The following is a 23,681-nucleotide window of genomic DNA, read 5'->3' on the forward strand; positions in this document are numbered from 1 at the left end:
CAAGTCAATAGCCAGACAGTAGGAAAATGTACGGTTTTATTCCGTGGACAATGACAAAATTTCACAATATTTCGCAGTGAGAATAAACATATTTCAGAGTTATTGAAGCTTCTATTACACTCAAGTGGCGTATCATAGGAGGGGCAATGAGGCATAGAGAGCAAAATGGAAAGAAATAAAAAATGAAAATGTGATGTGATAAAACAATACGTGAAAAAACAGTGTCAAAATTACCATCAATCGTTAAAGCGTTTTCTTTAAAGGGCAAACGAACCAGCAGCCTAAAGCTTAAGGACGTTCCACAGTTAAAGTGAAATCCATGTCATTTTCACCAAACTTTGCACATAGATACTTTAGAACCTTAATATTCGAAAAATGCAAATATTAACATAGGTCCATGTGCTTGATTTTTTGCTATAGAACTTAAAAGTTCACCCAAATTGATGTTCTTAAGAATTGCGCATTCAAAAGAATTTGGCATTTTTAGACCGCCCAAGATTACTACAATGACTTTAAACCTGTATTACTCAGTCAAAATACATGAAAAAGTCATCAAATTTCGCAAGAGAATTAATAATTGTATCGTTAGAATGGAGAATATATTTATAGTGCTATTTGTTTGCAATTTTAAGTTTAACAGCACTGTCAGTTCTTAAAAATGGCGTAAGAGATAACAAAATCCCAATCTAAAAAATGTGAAATTTCAGTAACAAACTACAAAAGTACAATAAATGCTGCACTTTATTCAAAATCCATGTCATTTTCACCAAAATTTGTAGAGTTGTAGAGGAAGGTATATCTAAGAGGAACAAACATTAAAAAATAGGGGTTCATGTGCTTGTTTTTAAACTATCAGTATTTTTATTAGAGCAAATGTGCTTTTTAAAACACCAAAAATGCGCCGAATGCTTTGTATCTATGTGAAGAAAAAAATCAAACCACTCTACCATTTATTCTAACTCGGGGTAATATTCGTGATTCTTGACAGCACTGCAGAGTAAAGTATTTTGAAATTGTAGAGAATCTTTTTTTGAATGGTCCATGGAATAATTCAATTTTTTAGCTTCATGAAATAACGCATCGGATCTGCAGTTAGAGTGCAGATGATGAGAAAAATCAGCACATACCCGCAGCTTATTAATCACCTGTTCATCCATTGTGACGTCAGCGCGCAGAGTGTAAACTATGCGCAGATCATAATGCGCACAAACATATTAAACTGTGGAACGTCCTTAACAAAATCGGATAACAGATAACAAAGTAATTGAATTTAAAGATTTGCATTATTCCAGTGAAACAGTTCTAGGCATGTCTTTATGAATATTCATTAGGTGGGCTGATGATGTCATATCCCCACTTGTTCTTTTGTATTTTATTATACGAAATTAGGTTTACTCAACATTTTTCTACCAAGAACGAAAACAATTGGATTGACAACTGATTAAGTGCATTAGTTATTTATTGCCGCAACTTATTTCATCATAATGGAGACACATCATTTACATATGCATGAAAAACTGAAACAGTTATGATTTCATGTAATAACATAAGAAAAAGGAAAGTGGGGATGTGACATCATCAGCCCACCTAATGAATATTCATGATGATGTGCATAAAACTGTAATAACATTTAAAAAAAAGGAAAGTATCATCAGCCCACCTAATGAATATTCATGATGATGTGCATAAAACTGTAATAACATAAGGAAAAGGAAAGTATATCAGCCCACCTAATGAATATTCATGATGATGTGCATAAAACTATTTTCACAAAATATTGATAAACTTTAAAATTCAATAACTTCTTTATTTGTTATCCGATTTTGATGAAATTTTCAGCATTTTGCTCTGTGAATTTTACTCTATTAATTTAGATATAAATACTTTCAGCCCGGACCATCCCTTTAATAGCCCCACCTTAAGTATTCAACTACTCATATCTGGACAGGTTCATCACCCATAATGCAACATTCTGAGCAAAGTAGTCTTGTAATATAGACCCACTTGAATGATAACACACTAATTCACTACTCCATACATTATCGCAACAAATCATTATGTTACCAAGTAGCAAAATTAGTACTTTTTCTCCCAAAACATTTTAGCTTCTCTGGAAAAAAAATATATATTGGCTAATTGATTCTTTGTGTTACTACTATTTATTTCAGAAAGGTGTATTTTAAGACTCGCTATTTAGAACACACAGTCAATGAGAAACTACATAGTGTTCGCTCCCTCTTTAATCCCCTATTTCATACCTTTTCTTCTCTTCCTCCACGTCTTCCTTCTTTTCTCCTGGTGTTCTTTAAAAAAATTTATTTTCTACTTTCTCTCTCCCTTTCTCTCTCTCTGTCCCTTCCTGCCTCACTCCTAGTCTGCAAGCACAGACTCAAATTTGACACTTTGACAGCCACAGAACATGATTGAATCTAGTCTCACTACTTCAGACTCTGCATTGTGCACTGTGCGAATTGCGAAAACCCGGAGGTCTGTGCCTGCAGACTATATATCACTTACCATGTACGTTCTTTCACTTTTACTCTCCTCCAAATTCATTTCTTCCAAACATTGTTAATCCTCTCTCCTTCTCTCTCTCTCTGCTCTTCTTGTCTTCTGAGTAGTACTGCACGACACAATTTAAAAGACTTTGAACGTGTAGTCGATCATTTCGACGCTGTGTGTACATTTCAATTTTAGTAATTATCAATATTACTCTCGCCCCTTCCCCTTCCAACATGTCAATTTTTTCAATTCCTTTCCCCCAGTATAATTCTAAATGCGTCAGTTTTCCATTTCATCGCCGTTGCTATATCGTCACCCCCTCTCACAAACTCTCACTCCCCTTCCCCATTATCATCATATGATAATCAATGAACGTAGAGGACGCGTGTTTGCAAAATAGATGACCCCTGTACGTTCGTTGATGATAACCTTACGTTTTTTTGTCTCAGTTTGCCTTTTCCTCATCTTAATCCCATAAATTCAGTTTCAAATTAAATGCTAACCCCCTCCCCCCTTAATCCATTTTCTGCGTCGAGTGAAGTCCTAGACTGTGTGTAGGCCTATATGCTATGTTGTGAATATACTTTGTTGTGAGTAAATATACATGTCATGCTTGTATATCCCATTGAATTGTGAAGGACTCCGTCATATCAAGATGAAGATCCCGGATGTGGAGAACCTGTCACAGCAAAAACAAAAACAAAACAAAAATTACTTTTCAATACTTTTCAAGTGAAAACTGAATTAGATTCATAACAGGCAGATATGAGCCATTGTACAGTATACTAGTAGTATTTTCCCAGTAGGCCTACATACAACAAATACTACACCCACTTAAATGAGCGAAACCAGGGGGAGGGGGCATGATGGCACACTGGTGTGTGTGTTTTTTTGTGGGGGTGGGGCTCCAGGGAAGGCAATTGCATAGTTGTACATGAAGTAATATTTGTTGTCAATAATGGTAGGCAATTGTACACGGATAGTCCGGATAACTGTCAGACCGAGAAAAAAAATCCGTGGGGTAACCGTTCAAATAATCGGGGGGGGGAGGATCTGTGTACTTTTTACTTTGACTTACGTTTGTTTCGGCGGTGAATTCTACATTTGCAGCATTGTATGACGGCGACCCATCAGCAGGTTCTATTGTGACGTCACCGTCAACGTAATGATGCACACCATAGATCTTAACGCTATCGAAGGAAAGGTTGTTCGGGTCAGTGTAACCGTCGACATCCACATCAATCTGAAGTTCGCCCTTCACATTTACCTAATAATGAGGCAAATAAAAAATGAAAATATTACAAGAAGATTGAATTTTTAAAAATCATTGCTTCATTTCAAAATCGGCATCAATTCAATCAAGAAGGTTTCTATAAACCTGTAATTCAATCCCTTTAAAAAGGATCACTAAATACGAAAATCATGCAAGAATTTAATGAAATTAATAAAATGTAAATAAGTCCAATGTTTTTTAACAATTATTTTATTTTTGTGCCTAATTATACTCTTATTGAATTATTTGTCAGTTTGTAGAATGTAGTCCTTAGATAATACGCATGTATCGATAAATTTCATTTGGAAGATTTAATATATTATTATTCACAGAGTACACTCCTGATTAGTAGCTATATTTTGTGATCGCCTTTTATCAAAGATATCCTTTTCTTATCTTTGCAGCAGCGATATTTTCTCTCTCTCTAAAAAAAAACAATATATATATATATTCATTATATTATATATTATTCATTTTGACTGATCATGCTGGTCACTCTGTGGTCACTATTTTCATTTTCAATTTGTATTTTTTAATTTCGAAAGTCATTTAAGTTTGGTTTCCCCCCCCCCTTTTTTTTTTTATTTGCTACATCATGTTTAAACGTAGCACATTGGAAAGAAAGCTACCTTGGATCACGTTCCGCTAATATCCTTCATAGCAAAATAAAACAAAAACGACAAACGAGACCTTTATCAAATTCGATATGCGTTGAATGGCCTCTCTGAAACCTCTGTCGAGAATTATTGTGTTTATTTTAAATCACGACCAACACAATCTTGTGATATTAAAGCTATATACATACTGCTTCGGATGAACCTCGGTAACTTACTTTTGTGGCGATGAATTTGAGTAAAGTGTACTCTCCATTTTCGTAGGATTCTGTTGGAAATAAAAAGAATGTTAAGAATATTATTGAGGGCCTAATTCATAGAAGTGAATAAGGAAAATGAAATAAGTGTTTATTTGTTCGAATTTCCCATAACATAATAAAAACGTGTATATGTCTCACCCGTCGGTGTACCCTTTACTCTCACATCCTCTTCAACAACTTTCTCCTCTCCTCCAGCTCTCATCTCCCTCCCATATCCCTCCCCTCTTATCTTTCTTCTCCATCTCCCCTTTCTCCCTTTTCCTCTCCTTCATTTCTTACTCCTCTCATCTACCAGCTCCTTTGTCTGTTTCTTTCACTCTAACTTTTTCTATATTTCGTCACTTTGCCTCTCCTTCACTCTTTCCCCCTCTCCACCCCTATTCCTCTTCTTCACCACTCTTTTCTCCTTTGCTTCCCTCTTCCTTTCTCATCCTCTCGTTCTCTCTCTCCCTCCCCACCCCTCCCCTCTCTCTCCCCCTCTCTCACTCTCTATGTCTCATCCCCTCATTATCTCTTCCTTTTCTTCCCCATCCCTCCCTCCCTCGGCCCCTCCTCGCTCTCCTCCAACCTACACGTTTCTCTCACACATCTCCAGATTAATACCTCTCCTTTCTCCATCATCCCAGAAGAGTTCTCCGCTAGCCTCCATATTATCATCTAGAGCCACTAAAAGAGAAAGAGGCTTCAAACGACTGAAAATAAAGATATATAAATCAATAAAAAGATATATCTGTCTTCATTTAATTATTTTTTCTTTCATCTCCAATGTTTTCTTCTTCGTCATCAACTTTTTCCTTCTCCATCGTCTTTCATTTATTCTCATCCTCCTCGACTTCCTCGTCATCGTCATTGTCGTCTTTATCATATTCTATTTACTAACTTATTTATTTATCTACTTATTTATTTTTTATTTATGTTATATTATTACTATTGTTGTTTTTGTTCTTATTATCTTTGCTATTATAATCATCAATATTATTATTATTATTTTTATCATTATTATTATTTGTTAATACTATTATCAATGTTATATTAATAAGATTATTTTTTTAATACTATTTTGATATTATTATTATTATTAGTAGTAGTAGTAGTAGTAGTAGTAGTAGTAGTAGTAATAGTAGTAGTAGTAATAGTAGTAGTAGTAGTATAGTAGTAGTATCACTATCATCATTGCGAGTTATTAATATATTTATTTATTATTCTATTATTATTATTTTGGGGAGGGGAGAGGGGTTCATTACACCACTGGTCTTACCTGAAAACAGTGGTATTTGCTGGCTCCTGAAGGGGTATGATATAACCCCCTCTTACGTGCAGATTGATGACCTCCATGGGTGCAGCCAAATTAGCTACCGTACCCCTCTCATCCACCATTTCTTTGCCCTGGTATCACGAAGAAAGTGGAAAATGGAGAGTGACAGAGAGGGAGAGAGGGAGGGGGGGGGTAGAGAGAATTGCAACACTGAAGAGGGCTGCAAAAATCGTCATATTACAAGAGAATAACGAAATGCAATTTATCATCCAATTTGGAGAGGGCTCAATTTGATAATTGCCATGTGAAATTAAACTGTTGATATTGACGATAATACGAATAAGATTATTTCATTGAAATTTACCTTGCATATGGCATAATAAACGAGTGTCATCATATCATTCGTTTCTGTCATTTTATTTTATTTCATTTATCAATAAACTGAATTAAGAATTTATTTATTTTAAGTTTAATTTATGAAATACATTGCTTAACATCAACATCAACATGGAATCAAACACACCTCTGCACAAGCAAACACATACCAAACAAACAAACATGCATGGCTATTTCAAACCATGTTATCTCACAGAACCATCGCTACATAAACCACAACAAAACATAAAAAATGACGAAGCAGGGGCTAGATTTAAACGGACTTTCATCTCTACTGACACAGACAAAAATAAAATCACGTTCTTTATTGACCCTTCATGACTATTTCTGCTCGTTTTGCAGCTTTTCAATTCAGACCCCATCCAACACTTTTGAATCCTGCTCTTTTCGTGATGGCATGATCATAACAAGCATGGTATAATTTTAAAGAAAATTAAATGATCTTTTGAATGATATCAAATATTCATTGTTCAAAATTGGGAGCTAAGAGAAATTAATGACCAAACTCAGATTTCCAAACTTTTTTTTGAGGGGCTTATAACTTCAGAAAATATCATATTTACCGTGTAATAGTCATACCAACGAGCATCGGGAAAGTAGACTTCGATTTCTGTTACGCCCTGTGTCAAAAGGATAGAGGATGAGAAGAAAAGTTTTAAGTAGCTATCATGGTTATAATATCTAAGGTTCGGAGTTTGTACTGTACTTTCTATGCGCTAGCACTTTTTTAAAATTTATATGTTTTATTGCTTCAAGTCAAATGAAATCACCGAATTTACAAATAAATCAAAAGTCATTTTTAAAAAAGCAAAAGAAAAAGTAAACAAGAACCATTCGGATCTCCTCAAAAAGGAGAGTCACCCTTAATATCACGAATTTGATTTGTGGTTTCCTGGATATTATCATGACGTCACAATCATTTCTGTTCTCTATCCTGTATTATGTCTTTTATGCTAGTACTTTTGAGATTTTATCTTACGATGATAAAGTTTTCTGAGCTGGATCAAGAGTTGGAGGGGGGGGGGGCTATTGACGATAGCCACAGTACAATGTCAAAACTTTGTGAAATTTGATTGTTCTCATGACTAAATGACAGATGGCAAATAATAAGACAAATCTCAAACTTAGTTAGAAATGTTATCTATTTACCTCTTCTAAAACAGCCGATATCATAAAGGACGGTCCCCATAAAAATTGCCGGTCGACATCCCAAGCCATATGATCAGCAGGAAACCTAGTGGGAGGAGTGCATTGTATCAAGGAGCTTGATTGTATTATCGTTATAGGGAAGTAGAAAAGGTGGATGGGAAAAGAGGGAGGGGGAGCAGGAGGAAGAAGAAGAGGAGGATGAAGGGGAGGAGGAGATGGATGACGAAAGGAGGAATGATGTAGTCGAGATATAATTAATGGTGGCCGTGGTTTTAGTGATGGTATGATGATGACGAAAATAATGATGATGAAGATGAAGATGATGATTATGATGATGATGATGATGATGAAGGTGATGATGATGGTAATGATGAAGACGATGACGATGATGATGGTGATGATGATGGTGATGATGACGACGATGACGATGATGATAATGATAAAATAATGATGATGACGACGACGATGATGATGATGGTGTGACCCGTGGTGTGACCATTATAATGTAATGACAACGAAGTAGTGACACTGGTGGTGATCGTCCGGGGTGATCGTTATTCGATTACATTTTTTTTTCTAAACGAAATGTCCATATACATCAAATTATACAAAAATGTGTTATGTTTAATTATCAATCTTCTTCCTTTTTGCCATCATAGACAAGATAATCAAGAAGGAAAATCGAAATAATAAAAGAAAACTTACTCGTTGACGAGCGCCCTTACAACCGTAGAGCTGTCGATGTGAGCTTGGTAGAAGAGGGTATAAAGGAATGGTAGAAGACGATATCTTTCCGAAAGGACCTCCTTCGTCATCTTTACAAAGTCATCACCAAACACAGGAGGATGCTGAGGCTGTGGAGATCAATGAAGTCGAAAGGCTGAAAATAATTATATCTAAATAAGTTGAGATTAATAAGTTTTGGTTAAACTATGGATAGCCGATAGTGAGACAAATCTTTAGCACTAAAATTTTGATTCATACGTCCATCTCCTACCAAGGTCATATACTGCCTGGAAATAGTAACTAAGTCAGTTTTCTTCGCCTTTGTAGCATGATGTAAGAGCACATGAAATACAATTTTGACATTTCAGACTTCCCATTCGTTAGAGTGTGGCCTCAGTTATACCTGACTTTAGAATATGGGCCTGTGTCTCTTAGTTGTTATCAACAATGTTTTGTTTCACAGAAAACTATAAATGAGCGCTGTAAGTACAATTTTTTTGAGGGATGGTTCGAATACTTACATACCACCCCTTTGCATTGTGGTTTCTCGCGTAGGGGTAGAACGCCCCAAGCTGGGTCCACCTCCAACACATCTCATAGGTGGTATTCCCCCAGAAGCCACATATATCAGCACCGCTCTATATACAAATATATACCAAGGAGATATGACAATACTAAGAAAAAAAACAGTGGTGTTATAACTGGGACCCGTCTTACAAAAAGTTATGATTAATCCAATCAACCTCAACTATATGGAAATCCATCGATGTCATAATTTTTTTTTCAGAAAATTTGCACAATGTATACTGTGAACAAAGAGAAGCACACCAATTGTCAAGAAAACGATGGCTGCATGAATATACATCATAATATCTAGAAGATAATTTGAATAAAGTGCATTTTAGATGGTGACGTTGCTGGCTTTCCATAGTTGTACTTGATCGGATCAATCTTGATTCTTTGTGAGACGGGCCCTGGTGTACATAGAGGCCCGCACCAGTCATGTTAGTGCGGTGTTAAAGTTTTGGTGTTAGGTCAACACCTGTGAGTGTTTATCACAACACCTTTGGTTGTTGGACTCTCTGGTGTTATCTGGTTATGTTCAATCTCTAGGGTGTAATCCTAACACCTCAGGGTGTGGTCCTCTAGGGATACCAATTGGTGTCAGATTTAACACCCTATTCTTAATTACGTTTTGATGTTAATGAAAGGGCTACGCATAAACGTGTCCGGCTCCTATAATTGCCATATAATCCAGTTGCTTCTGTTTTATGTACTTCTAGCATGGAATTTGTAAGAATCCATGCGAGGAAGAAAACCAATGAATGCGTATACTCTGGACAAACGGATGGACGATGAATGATAAATAATATACTTACATATGGTATGCCGAACATGTTGAATTCCAGCATACCTAAGCGAGAAAAGAAAATGATAAAAGACTGATGTACTTCTTCTAAACTTATTTTGTCAAACCTGCAAACTGTGTCAAAGATCACCATTATCAGTAAAGTTTCTAACAAATTAAAACAGAATAATGTTGGGTAAATTATTTACAGTATAAAAAAACAGAAAATAAAAAAGGAAAATGACAAGAAAATCACTTTTAGGGTGCATACTATCTCGATCTTTAAATTTCAATTACAAGATCAAATTAGAGAAGAGAAGTAAAGTATGATATCCTATTTTCATAGAATATTCAGGGGAATCAAAATATCAGCCCCTTCCCCTCTCCAGAAAAAAAATCCCAAACTTTGATATTTTTTTTCTTACCCGTTATCCCCCAATGGAGGTGGCCCCAAATACTCTGATTATCGCCGAGCCAATGGTGGGCACTCTTTCCTGTGCCGGCAAAGGTTGAACGGCTGAAAACAAGGCTACGCTTTTCAGGGAAAACCGTTTTGAGTGCTCTGGAGGAAAAAAAATCATATGATATCATTAACGTTCATAATAAACAGATAAACAAGCATTCTAAATACCTCTTTTCTGTTAGTTTTTTTTATTTCATAATGAAAATTAATGATACATATTAAAAGCCCACTGCCTGGGATACTTGAAAGATACCCTTCCCTGCAGGTAATCGTGTAATATCAAACAATAATTCAAAACAATATTCCAGATATTAAAAAAAAACATTTACGCACATTTTCTAAGATAAAATTAATACAGATGTTGAAATTCATTTTGAGAAACAGGTATGGAAACTGAATAGCAGATACTTGAAATATCTAAACACCCGGTTTTTTTTTTCAAATAAAAAGAAAATAATTACGATATATTTTCGAATGACAAATTTTATATAAAATATATAATCATGGACTATAGCTAATGAGGAAGTGGAGAAATAAAGGGACATATCTTTACCCCCCCCCCCAAAAAAAAAAAAAAAACTACTTGAGGGTGTTAACAATACAAATACCCGAAATCACATCAAATGATGAATATGTTTACAGTATTAAACTTGCCCTTCTAAATTATTTTAAAAATGAAAATTATATTGCCCACTCAAATTGTAAAAATGCAATGTTTACATGTCAAGAACTTTGTATGTAATGATTATGATATAATAAAAACATTTGATTGTATGTTTGTTCCAGTTTTACCACTGCCTTATAGCGATCCTAATAGTTCTAAATATCTTTTTCATATTACAATTACTGTTGTAAGGTATATACTATTTCCAACCTGCCTTGAACCAGTATAGGTTCATGGACCTGGTTTTGATTGTTAAATTTTAACTGTTTGGACTCGATACTGCTTTTTTCGAAATAAAGAAATTATTACAACAACAATGATGTTCAATGACAAGATGTAATGAATTTGAAAAAAAAAACCTTTGAAATCACTAGAGTATAGATGGGGGGCTTGAGGGCTCTAGCCCCCCCCCCCCCCCAAACAATTTCCACAACCAAGAAAAAAAAAAAGAAAAGGAAAGGAATAAGGATGAAATATTAAATTATTTTCTGAATATTATATCAAAATTTATCACAAACTTCGATTTTGTAATTAAGATATCGCTCGCTCGCAATTTTTTTATCAATTTTAAGCGATACGCCATATCGGGCCCCCTCAAACTGTTAATGAATATTCTGCTACTTACTCGTACGTTCCAACTGCCATCGTGTGCCCATAGAGGCTGTGTAGATTATAATGGTCACCCGACATACCGTCAATGCCATGGCGGGCATCCATGCAAAGCGTTTTGGTAAAAATCTTTCCCTCCTCAATCGTGATTTCTGAAGTAAAGAAAAAAAAGTTTTCAAAACCCCCCAAAACAATATGTTCCAGTCGTTTATAAATTATGAAGAGCTTTACTTATTGTCATGTTCACTTGAGCAATAAGTGAACTTTAAACCGATATTTTAGATTAAAATTCACTTATTGTTCGAGTAAACATAACCATCAATAAAGTTGATTTTTATAAACAATATTGAACTAGCTGAAAGTGTCATCAAAATCCGAATAAGTAGCACATTCATAAGAAACTTGTAATTCCTTATTTTGAGAAAAATAGTTGAACCTCGGAACTTTTGGTTATAAAACTCACTGGTAATTACAAATAGAATAAACAAAATACTGCAGGCACGAATCCGGGTGCAATTGGTGCGGGCGCACCTCATAAACTTTGCCAAAAGAAAACGCGCACCCTATAAAAAACATTGATTCGGGAATAATGAGCTATCGTTTTGTTGTTGTTGCTGTTGCTGTTGTTGTTAATTTTGTTGTTATTTTTTGTTTGTTGTTTTGTTTTGCTTATAAAGATTTTCAAAAATATCGTAATAGTTTTAGATCGGTCTGGAGTCGGTTTCACCTATGTAACTGGAGCATTACTCTATGAACATATAGCGAACTCACTTGGCATGTATGGGGGATAGTTCCACCTGTTGTTATCGCATCCGTCTATGGACCCCCTCACAAAATTCGAAGGCTCATTCATATCCTTGAAGGTGAAGGAAAAAACAACAACATAAGAATTATTGTTCACAATCAAGACGATAATAACCTATTTTAAAAATATTTGTAGGCATGGCCATGCGCAGCAGAAGGGGTGGGGGCAGGAAGCAGTTGCCCCCTTCCCAGAAATTTTAAAAATTCACATTACTGAAAATTTTCATAAAATTCACCAAAAATGCTCACAAAATTTTTATATTATTTCATTTTAGAAAATGCAAATCCGCCCCCATGGCGAGCTATGTCGCTTCGCTCCCTCGATTTCAAGTTTCTTTGAAATTTTTTATGCATCTTGCTCCCCAGAAAAAAAAAATCAGTTGACAGCCGTGTTTATACTAGGCCTACTCATAACGATCTTGGTGGCACCGGAGTATATATTTGTTTTGGAGGGGGGGCGATCAAATGGTTACCTCATTTTTGGGGGGTGTTAATTGAATAAGAAAGTAGGAAACTTACGATCCAGAGGGCATCATATTCGATTTCATCATGGAAATCATCACAGAGATCTGTCCAATACTGCTGAGCGTTTTCGTTGAAGAAATCTGGGTAAACACCATCTCCCGGCCATACCTAAACATAAAAAAATATATTGAATTAATTTGTAATTTCTCAAATTTTTTCCCCGGCACCCCTTATTTCCCCTCTTCATTATCTTCTTCTCATCATTTTTCTTCGTCTTCCATTCCTTAGCTGTATTATGAGGACGATGGAAACTGGATTTAAAGGTTACACCTCAAAAACTTTTTTTATGATTTTTTTTTTAGCAAGCCCCCGACCCCCTTCCCCACACAAATAGAGGGGGCATGACCATTATGCACACCCAAGTACGCTTGTGCCTATTGATTCCATTCCCCACTTCCGGTTCGCTCATATTATGATGCTAAAATCTTTTTTCAACCTTTGTTTTTCTTACTATATTACCAGTGTCCCGTAACACAAAGATTAGTCTTCAATCGCTAAAATAGTGAGCTATCCAATCAAGATCAATGTAACATGCGCAAGTTGTTCACAAATATGACCAAGAACCAATCAGAAGCGTTCTTTCATATTTTCTATTCATTGCAAGGCTTTGTGTTTCAGTCCCAGGTGTGTTTTATCCTAGATTTACCAAAGCCAATCGAAATCAAGGAAAATTGGCAAATCTGACAACTTTTTAGACGAAGAAAAAATTGATAAAACGCTCAAGAAAAAAGATTGGAAGGGAGCCTTACGTTTCCGACGATAGGTGCAGACCGGTTCGGATTCAGCACAAATACATTCGGAGTGAGTCCCCGGTCATAGGCGTGGTATCCGACTTCCTTTTTGATAATGTGATCCTGCGTGAGTATATGTGAGTGAGCGAAATAAGTGTAATCTTGCATCTAATCATTATTCAGTACTCTAATTTCACACCCAAATATGCTTAACTGATTAACAGTAAAACATAATCAGATGAAAGGTAGGGAGTTAATTTTGGCTCTTAAAATTTGCGTCAGGTAGAATGGAAAATGTAAAGACGTTTATTGGGTTATTTTTCCTTTTGCAAGTTATTTCACGAAATCTCTTTGACTTTTTTGAAGAATATAAAATGCAGTTTGCCTTTTTCGCCAATAAGTATAAATTGTCGTAATAGACAACACTGTAATATTCATTAGAAGTAAAGAAAATTGCATCTTGGAGGTTATACCATTCATGCAATATCATTGCTACTACTACAAAGATTGCATAAAATTTGAAACAGTTTTTGGTCGAGTAACTTAAAACTGAAAGATTAATTTTAACAATTATAATTCACAGTAATATGTTCCAAAATACAATCGATTAAAGGTCTAAGCCGTGTTACACCTCGTTTTGTTAAATGGCCCTGCTGGTGTAATTTTTAACTATAATAATTATAACGGGTCCACTTGGTCTGGGGTTTTTTTCTTCAATTTTTCTGGACCTTCTAGTCAGATACGTAATTATCAATATTTGACCCAGGCTATTTTTATTAAATTGGTAAAATACAATCGATTAAAGGTCTAAGCCGTGTTACACCTCGTTTTGTTAAATGGCCCTGCTGGTGTAATTTTTAACTAGAATAATTATAACGGGTCCACTTGGTCTGGGGTTTTTTTCTTCAATTTTTCTGGACCTTCTAGTCAGATACGTAATTATCAATATTTGACCCAGGTTATTTATTTATTAAATTGGTTCACGAGATTTTAACTAAAAAATCATCGACAATTCAATTTTAGATAAAGCGTTCCGGTCCAATCAGAAGAGACTAATTTGAAATTGAAAGAACTGACCAGAATGATGATGTAATGTTGTCCGTGGTCGTGGACCTGCTGGACGAACTCGGGAAGACCAGCGTAGGCACCATCCTTGTCGTAAGTGAAGTCTTTCTTGTCCAGCATGTAATCGATGTCGCCATATTGAACATCCTGCAAGGAAGATAATCGTCATCGAGACCAGAATATGCTTAGATTATTTTGCATGTTAGGACAACATCACACTCAGGGGCGAATCTAACCGAGAAATTTGACAAGCAAAAAAAGAAAGAAAAAGGCTTCACTACAAAATGAAGTTCATTTTGGTATCGAAAAATTTGACAGGCAAAAAAATTTTACTACGTAATGGAGGTCATTTTGGTACCGAGAGTTTTTTTACAAGCAAAAAAAGGGGGTATACTATAAAATGAAGGTGATTTGGGGTTAGCTCGAAAATATAGGTCATTACTTTTTTTTACTTGGCAGCCCAAGGAAGGATCTGCCACTGATCCCCCCCCCCCCACTTACGCCATAACTTATGGTCGGCTACCGGTGTACCTTTCTATTTCTGTCACTGTCACTTTTGTTCAATCAGTGACGTAAAGAGCCACACAAATGAGGTTTTTAAATTGAAATTTGTGATAAATATTGAAATATTCAGAAAATAACATTTTTATACACTTTCTATTTATTATCATTTGTTATATCTTCTTTTAGTTTTCCCTTCATTTAGCTTGGCCGTCGAAGTGTGTTCAATAATTTATGTATTTTGAGGGGCCGGCTCGATCACCTCGCCTCGACATTTCTCATGCACGAAATTCATCGTTCATATTTTCTATCGTAACTTTGCCGTACGGGCAAATAAATATAAACACTGTAAATAATGACTGAGGGCAAGAATCCGTCATCCATGTCAAAAGTGAAGAAGTTTTTATACAACTTGTAAAAATAAACACTGTAAATAAATGTTTAGGGCAAAAAAATCACTCCTGTCACAGGTGAAGTATTTATACATCTTTTCCTGGGTCATGAACCGTCATAGCAACACGTTTCCAATTTTATGTATTTTTAAGTAATTGAACCTAATAGATTAATCATATCATAAATTCAAGTAAAAAATCAATTAGAACGTGAGTATTCAAGCCACAGTCACACACGGTCACATCGCCTCCAAACAAACCAAATATAATTAGACCCTATGTTATTTCCAACGACATGCTATCGGTCAATAATTAGAGTCGGTTTCGTGGGTGTGACTGTATACTGCATAATACTCACATAAGGTATCTCCGCCTCGATCATTTCTGACCACACAGTCTTGACCCTGTCGAGTGACCCGTAATGCCATCTACAAAGCTGGAACCCCAGTGACCAATAGGGCACCATGACAGGACGACCGATCACCTGTCATGGGAAATCGATATATGGATATCGTATTGATGCTGTGGGTTAATTAACTTTTGTTGATATATGAACATCCGATATTTTGACACTTTTGAAAGAATGGAAGATGTACACTGGAGAGAACTGAGAAATGTCGTACTGTGTTCGCAGTTTGTTCAAAGTGTGTTCACAGTGTGCTTTAAGTGAGTTCAAAATGATTTCAAAGTGTGTTCACAACAAGTTCAGAGTGATTTCAGAGTGTGTTCACATTAAGTTCAGAGTGATTTCAGAGTGTGTTCACATGTGCTCACAGCGTGTCCACAGTGATTTCACAGTGTGTTCACAGTGTGTTCATAGTATGCTCACAGTGTGTTCACAGCGAGTTCACAGTGTGTTCGGTGAGTTCACAGTGTCGCACAATATGTTCACAGTGTGTTTCCTGTGTGTTCACAGTGAGTTCAGAGTGTATTTAGAGTGTATTCATAATATGTTCATAGTGTGTTCACAGTGAGTTCACAGTGTGTTTGCAGACGGTGTTCACAGTGAGTTCAAGAGGTGTTCACAGTGAGTTCACAGTGTGTTCAAAGTGTGCTCCCTGTGTGTTCACAGTGAGTTCAGAGTGTATTCATAGTAGGTAGATGTAATTGATTCACACTATTAAAATGCTCAAATTCAACAGTGTGGCGACAATTCCACACTGTGAACATCTCTACAGTTTGAATATTCATAGTGTGTTCACATATTTGACCATGTGAACATAATGTGATTTACAGGCTATGAAAAACTGACAAATTTAACAGTATGACAATGATAACCAATTTTGTTCCACACAGTTAACACACTGTGGAACACTATGTTCCTTCCGTCGGTTCCTTCCGTCAGGGACCGGAATATACATTTCAAATAATTTCAATGGATTTTGGTAGGGAATCACATAATTCCTTGGACATATCAACGTAACTCGTGCATAGCTCTATCGTAATTTTTCAAATGAATTATATATAGGCCTATTATCTTTTCAGAATGGGTTACAATGTTGACTGGTTATTGTGCCTTTTTTGTTGGACAGCAAATGATTAGAGAATGTCATGTTTAAATGACAATAGCAATAAGAATAAATGAAAAATATGCCTAACGTTGAAATGGAATGAATTGATTTTTTATAATGAATATATACCTCTCCGTATTGGCTGATGACATTTTCAGGGGTGGGGCCAAAGAACATGAAGAAATCAAGGACGCCCCCAATGGTCCGGTAAGTCAAAGCTGGTGTGGGTTGAAGCGCAACTTCTGTTTATTTTGAATGGATACAATAAATAATCAAATGAAAGATAAACATGAATTGAACAACATAGAGTACGGTTGCTTTAAAATTCAGGACAAAATTAATACCCGCCCCAAGAATTATAGATAAAAAGACACCAAACACACAAACACACTCAGTAATCATCCAACAAAGAGATGCCAAATTATTATTACCTATATTTCATTGCTTCATTTCAATTTAGTTCATTTTATTTTACTTATAATATTTCCAACAAAATAAATACATAATCCATAAAAAAATAATGAACAAAAACACTTCATGCAAGTACATAAAAAAATATCAGGATTATAGATTTATTACTATAAAAATGAATAAATGAAAATTGCAATTTTTTAAATATTATTACAGATCCAAATACGATTTGGTGAATTTTTATAATAATTTTACACCCATTTTTCAAAATGGTACATTAGCGAGAATTAATCACTATAGCTAAATTGCCAATTTGGGAATAGTTGATAAGGGTGTAAAGGTTATCATCACAATTCATCAAATCGTATTTTGAAACTATCATATAATATTAAGCATATTTCTAATAATACTTTTTAAGAGTTTATGTGTATATTTTATCTATTATTGGTAAATTATAATCTATAATATGCAAATGTAGATGTCTACTTAGAAGAGATGTAGTTTGAAGTTTCTGGATGTAGCTGGCCATCCGGGGCTTGTCCTTTCTCGCGGGGTTAGTTCAAACTTGTACGCCAGCTAATCAAATTATAATATCTATAAAATAAAAGTGATATATACCCATTGCGTTGCTGTTGACGAAGAATACTCCATGTGTGTTACCGTCCTCTTCGACAACCATGTGGAAGGGATGCGCTCCATACAAGTTATCATCTCCCTGTCAATTATGACGCCATAATAGAGCATAAATTATCATAATAACAAAAGGAAGCAAACTTATTTGGTCCGAATACTAATATACAGAGTTTATAATTGGCCGTATATAACAATTGCCCATTGTACCTGTTGCAAAGCGAGTTGCAATTAAAACGCATCTCCAAAAATTAAATGCATCTTGAAATTACAACGATCGAAGTGCGCTTTGGGAATTTATTTCGGATTATTTTTGTATCGGGCTCCATTATTAACGGTGCTTATAAGAAGACATGTTATAAAACTTGTTTACCATTATCACATTAAGGCATTGTGGTAACCCTATGTTTATTTTAGCGTCATTGAGGAGCTTATTCCACGATTTACCCCCTGGAATGATTCTGTTTTATAACATAATGTAAGCATGGTAACCCCGCTGGTGACACATATGCTCATGCGACATTTGCTCCGTTCTTGATGGAGTTGATGGATTTTCCTCGAACCTTCACCATACTTTATAATTATATTTTACGTCATTTTTACGATAACCTTATTTTCAGGGTAAACTTCCCCTTTAAAATGATCTGACCAATTGTAGACAAAACTATATTACACTTCTTAATCTTTATGAGATAGTAAGAATGCTATATAAAAATTTTATTATCTGACGTACAAAGTGTTTTTTAGTTTTAACTTCCGTTAACCAAAGTCTAATTTATGTAAATTGTAATCGGTCATTGCTATCAAGTTCCATCCATCATTGTTGATTTTAATGCACTTGAATTGTGCCAGACTGCTTACACCAACTACGACAATGTCTTCACTTGTTTTTATATGTCAAACTTAGATTTGAGCCTCGAACCTCCTGAATGAATTGGTGCAAGAACCACTGGACCACTCACCCCAACGCCGAGATCTCGAGTGAAGATTCCCCATGTTTTCCAGTTGAGGTCGTGCCTAAATCGACGATGACTGTGCTCTCCAAACCCGTAAACGTTAGAAGATGGGAGGGCGGTGCTGATCTGGAGGAACTGGTCCTCGTATACCAACACCCCTATCGATGTATCGAATCTTTAAGATAAAAGGTACACTCTAAAAACAAATCAGTCAAAAATGACTAGTTAATAGGGTCCGCTGGATGCAACTGTTATTCGAGTCATACTTGACAATTTTCTAGTCGTGTTTTACTAGAACAGAGTTATTTCTAACAAGAATATATGTCAGAAATGTGACTAGCATATCAGTTGCACCCAGCTGACTATTTGTCTAGTCAATTTGACTGATTTGTTTTAAGAGTGTAGATAAAAAAAAACTTATTTTGATTTAACCATGGACCTCCCTAGTAGGTCCATGATTTAACAACCGTGATAACTGGTCATTTTATCCACTCTAAGCATGCTAATTAACCAGTAAACATAATCATTGATTAATCAGAAGTTACTCTCCTTTAGATTAAATTATATATAAACTTGAAGAGACAAAAATACTGTATGAGAAGGGATTATAGTAGCCTGTATTTTTGTATTCACCTTTTCAAAACATACCAACGTTTTTCAAGAAAAATAAATCTCGAAAATCTTTTAAATGACAGAATGCTTTGAGCTGGCATCGTGGGTACAGGCATAATAGGGTGACGGGATATTTTTTTATCAGATGTTTGTACGATTCTCGCTATTGTACTGACGTGCCTTTAACTGAGGCATTCGAATAATTGTTGTTTAATATATTTGTACCAAGATCGTTATATTTTATTAGCTATTCAAATAAAGAAATAACAAAATTGCACTGTCTTGTGTTTATACTCTACATTCAATTTACGACTAAAATTTGCTCGAAGTAGGCGTTTTATTTGCATTTCTACACCTAAATGGTCCAAGCGCATTATGTGTGCAAACATATTCAGACTATTAACTGCACATTCACAAATGACTTTCCTTGCTTTTATCGACTGTTTGTAATGTTCGTAAAATCAAAATGTCAATTTTTGTAAAACTTAGTCCCAACGTTCGAGATATTCCCATGCACTGCCGAATAGATCAACTCAAAGCCCAACAAATCAGGCAGTTTTCGCATCGCGACTCATAACAAAATCAAGAACACAGTAAATTTATTGAAAATGCCCGTCAAATGACAATGAACAGCTGGGAGGCCTCTGTCGAAAACTGGTGAACCGGAATAGGTCATTTGTCCAGAGTCCAGGACGAAACTGCTGTTTTGATTCACCAACTTATCGATAAAGACTTCTTGGTTGCTCTTTGTCATGGTGGGCATTTGCCGATACAATGTCTATGTTCTTGAAAGCGTTCTGCGTCGTTGTGCGAAAAGTCCTTATTACCATCCCTCAGAGAATGGGAAATAAAAAAAATCCTTACATGATGGCTCCGTTGCTCTTCCTCTTGATCCGGAAGCCGAAGGGGTCTGGCTCGTAGGTGAACTCGTAGTCGAGATCGTGTGCAGGGTGAGAGGGAGGGCTGAAGTCGACGACCGGTACCTCGTACCGCTCATTGTCCATATCGATGAGCTATGGTGTGTGGGAGAAGGTTGGATGCTGGGTAAATGGTTGTTTATAAACTAGAAAGTGTGAAAATATGCACACATGCCCTTTTCATCTTCGACGTCATCTTTTCAATGAAGAAAATGAAACGTTGAATCTTTTCTCTTCCCCAACCCTCTGAGTGTCCGACCTTCTCCTTCTCTTTCCCTAATTCTTTCTTCTTCTTTTCTTTTTCTTTCTCTTCTCCTTCTTCTCCTCCTTCTTGTCTTATTCTTCTTCTTACTCTTCTTCTCCTTCTTCTTCTTCTTCTCCTTCTTCTTCTTCTTCTTCTCCAGTTTCATGATTTTCCCCTCATCTCTATCTATCTCTTTCGGTGTTCTCTAATCCATCAGTATCTAGATTCTTATCCCAGTGATTACTTGGTCCCAAAGTGTGTTCACAGTGTGAAAGATACTGTTGAGTTTGAGTATTTTAACTATGTGGATCACTTTTTCACACAGTTCAATCTGTGAACACACTGTGAACTGTCAATTATCACTCAATCAATATTATTATTACTGCATCAGCAATAGCATCGAGTAGCATCTGATTATTGCGAGTTTTTTTTTCATTATCAGGAATGGAGAGTCGAGGTAGGCCTCGAGACCATGCGCTTATGCCAAGATATTGAAGAAGTGCCACCTTTTGGGGGGCAAATATATATGATCCTCTCCACTCGAGGCCATAATTACAATGACCTTCGCTTTGGCATTGGAGGAGTCACACCAACGATAGCGATTGCAAACCGACCGATGATGTTCCATTCCGGATACCTATAACAAGAGGCGTCGATCCTTGGGGGGGGGGGCAGGGGGGCGATCGCCCCACCAAAATGAAAATATTAATAATAATAACAATTTTGTATACCGCAAAATCGCAAAATTGCCTCTAAGCGGTTAAGAGAAAGGAAAATGAAGTATAAAGGAAATAGAAATAGAAGTACTTTGCACAACAAAATGTATCAAAACTAATATTACAATTTACAACTTTCTCACCAGATCATGAATATCAAAATGAAAATATTAATAATAATAATAATAACAATTTTATATACCGCAAAATCGCAAAATTGCCTCTAAGCGGTTAAGAGAAAGGAAAATGAAGTGTAAAGGAAATAGAAATAGAAGTACTTTGCACAACAAAATGTATCAAAACTAATATTACAATTTACAACTTTCTCACCAGATCATAATTATTGGGGGGGGGGGAACATATCGTTTTGCCCCCCCCCCCCCTCAATAATTCCGGATGTGCAAAAATAACAGAAATCAGCGAGATACTCAACTCGTTCTTTATTCTAAATCGTGCTCAAAATGTCAGCTTTTCAGATAAGAATATGAAAATTTTCAACTCGCGCTTCGCGCTCGCATCATTTCTGTAGCAAAAACCCATACTTTTCATGATTAAAGAGGTAAATATGAATGTCCCGTTTTCAGTTCTAAACCCCAAAAGAACTCCCACTTTGATTTGCAATAATCTTTTTATTTGTTGGATATATATCTTGTTCTGTATAAAAAAAAAAACGTCCATTAAACTGTCAATTTTATTCAGATCGAAATATCAAAATTTTCTGCGCGCGCTTCGCGCTCGCATCTATTGTTCTTTAAGATACCAATTATAATCATTGGTACCAAAAATGCTTAGAATATCAAGCTTTCAGGTCAGAATATAACGAAAGTTCAGCTCGCTCTCGGCACTCGCATTATCTGTATAGTAAGATATGTATCCTCCTCATGAGTTACTACAAACAGTCCTAAACAGGTACCCATTTCCTGTTTTAAGGTCAGTATACTAACAAATTTCAGCTCGCGCTTCGCGCTCGCATTAATTTGTTGGTGAGATACTTGTCTGTATCTCATGAGTCATATATATAAATATATATATAGGCGTGTGTGTGTGTGTGGGTGAGTTTGTTTGTTTTGTATGATCGAGCGCCTTTGGAACGTTGATTCATGATTTTGCCCCTCCCCCCCCCCCAATCTGAAAAATGGATCGACGCCCCTGCCTATAACTAGTTAGATCAGAGAAATGCTATTTGTTCAGGCCATCTTCCTCGAATCCTCGAGAGAAGGGTTTGCGCAGTAAAAATATCCATCCCTAGCTGTTTATTAAATTGGGCCTTCCCGATATATCTCCCTCCACTAACCTTGAAGCGGACGCGTGTCTCTGAATGTATTTCTACTTGGAAGAGAAGTCTCTGGACTGGTCTGTCATACCGGACAGGTGTATCCCTCCTCTGAAGAATAGCTTCAAACCCCAAAGCATTCTTGACAGAAGCTGAAACCTGGAATATGGCGAGATAAATCTATTTGTAGTATTTTACCGATCATGACATCGGGGAGGGATATACTTTTTTCTCGAAACATCAAAGAGGAACTGTCCTCAGACATTTAGAGGAGCTCAGAGGATTACGTTTGTAAATGACAACAAAGTCAATAGTTTATAGACAATTATAGTTCAATTGATAATCTTACCAAATCGACTTGGCAACATACATGATACAGTTATGTCTTCATGATAATTTCGTTTATTTTAATTTGATTTATTTCATTTAATAATGGTAAAGTAGCCCTGGATCAACCGATGGCTGTTTTTTATAATCATAACAAAGTATCCAACAGTAAATTAAAATCAAACTTTCCTTATACAAAACCAACAGAAAGAAAATGATGACATGTAAAATGACATGTAAGAATATGTGAGGGCGATGAGGGTGTAGGAGGTGATGTGTGGGGGATAGACGGAGGAGGAGGTAGAGAAAGAGCAAGAGAAAGAGAGAACGGGAATATAGCCTCACCATGGTGTACCCAGGTACGTCCACCTGTTTCGGGTAGTAGCACCAAGGGGCACCATCCACGTCCGATGAGCTCCACCGGCAACCACGTTCCTCGCATGACTGTTCGGTTGCCCCAGGATCAGGGTAGCAGTCAATCCTCTGAAGGGCCTCCTGGACCGGTTCCCTAGGGCCTTCTGTTGGTGTAGGTTCCGGTTCTACCGTTATGGTTGGTTTCTTTCTGGTCAAACCTACCCCCAACCCAATGCCAGTCACCACGATGGCCACGACTAAGAGGACAATAACCTTATTTCCGAACTCCATTTTTTCTGTATGGTTATGCTGTTCCTTTCAGCAATGGAGAGTCGAGTGAGGATGCCAGCACAGGACGTTTGCAGCTGCATGACACCGCTTTTATTTAGAGGGACTTTGTTCCAACCAATCCCATTTATAGACCCTTTCAAACAGACCAATGCCATTGTCGGT

At 36.3% G+C, this 23,681-nt stretch overlaps 1 protein-coding gene across 1 annotated transcript; it reads right to left on the bottom strand.

Moving 5' to 3' along the window:
- Positions 1–1,442: 1,442 nt before the first annotated feature.
- On the bottom strand, positions 1,443–23,681 carry LOC129278768 (sucrase-isomaltase, intestinal-like). Its single transcript, XM_064111343.1, has 23 exons — positions 23,220–23,681; positions 22,569–22,706; positions 20,262–20,410; positions 18,792–18,960; positions 17,818–17,914; positions 16,918–17,030; positions 15,636–15,761; positions 14,397–14,531; positions 13,338–13,442; positions 12,583–12,696; positions 12,031–12,115; positions 11,276–11,411; positions 9,949–10,085; positions 9,555–9,589; positions 8,697–8,813; positions 8,155–8,303; positions 7,450–7,534; positions 6,864–6,920; positions 5,908–6,035; positions 5,253–5,341; positions 4,608–4,657; positions 3,581–3,769; positions 1,443–3,181 (listed from the first exon to the last, which is right to left on the bottom strand). Exons 1-23 carry the CDS (start codon positions 23,517–23,519, stop codon positions 3,110–3,112), a joined length of 2,775 nt encoding a protein of 924 aa, XP_063967413.1. The 5' UTR covers positions 23,520–23,681; the 3' UTR covers positions 1,443–3,109.

This window comes from Lytechinus pictus, chromosome 16, assembly GCF_037042905.1.
Source record: "Lytechinus pictus isolate F3 Inbred chromosome 16, Lp3.0, whole genome shotgun sequence".
NCBI lineage: Eukaryota > Metazoa > Echinodermata > Echinoidea > Temnopleuroida > Toxopneustidae > Lytechinus > Lytechinus pictus.

What these genes read in the sequence shown, in the direction of transcription:
- LOC129278768 (XM_064111343.1), bottom strand. Translation starts at nt 23,519, where the DNA reads ATGGAGTTCGGAAATAAGGTTATTGTCCTCTTAGTCGTGGCCATCGTG. An exon ending in AATATGATGCCCTCTGGATC is followed by an intron (nt 12,116 to 12,582) that starts GTAAGTTTCCTA and finishes TTCACCTTCAAG; the next exon opens with GATATGAATGAGCCTTCGAA. An exon ending in GTTGGTATGACTATTACACG is followed by an intron (nt 6,036 to 6,863) that starts GTAAATATGATA and finishes TCGTGATACCAG; the next exon opens with GGCAAAGAAATGGTGGATGA.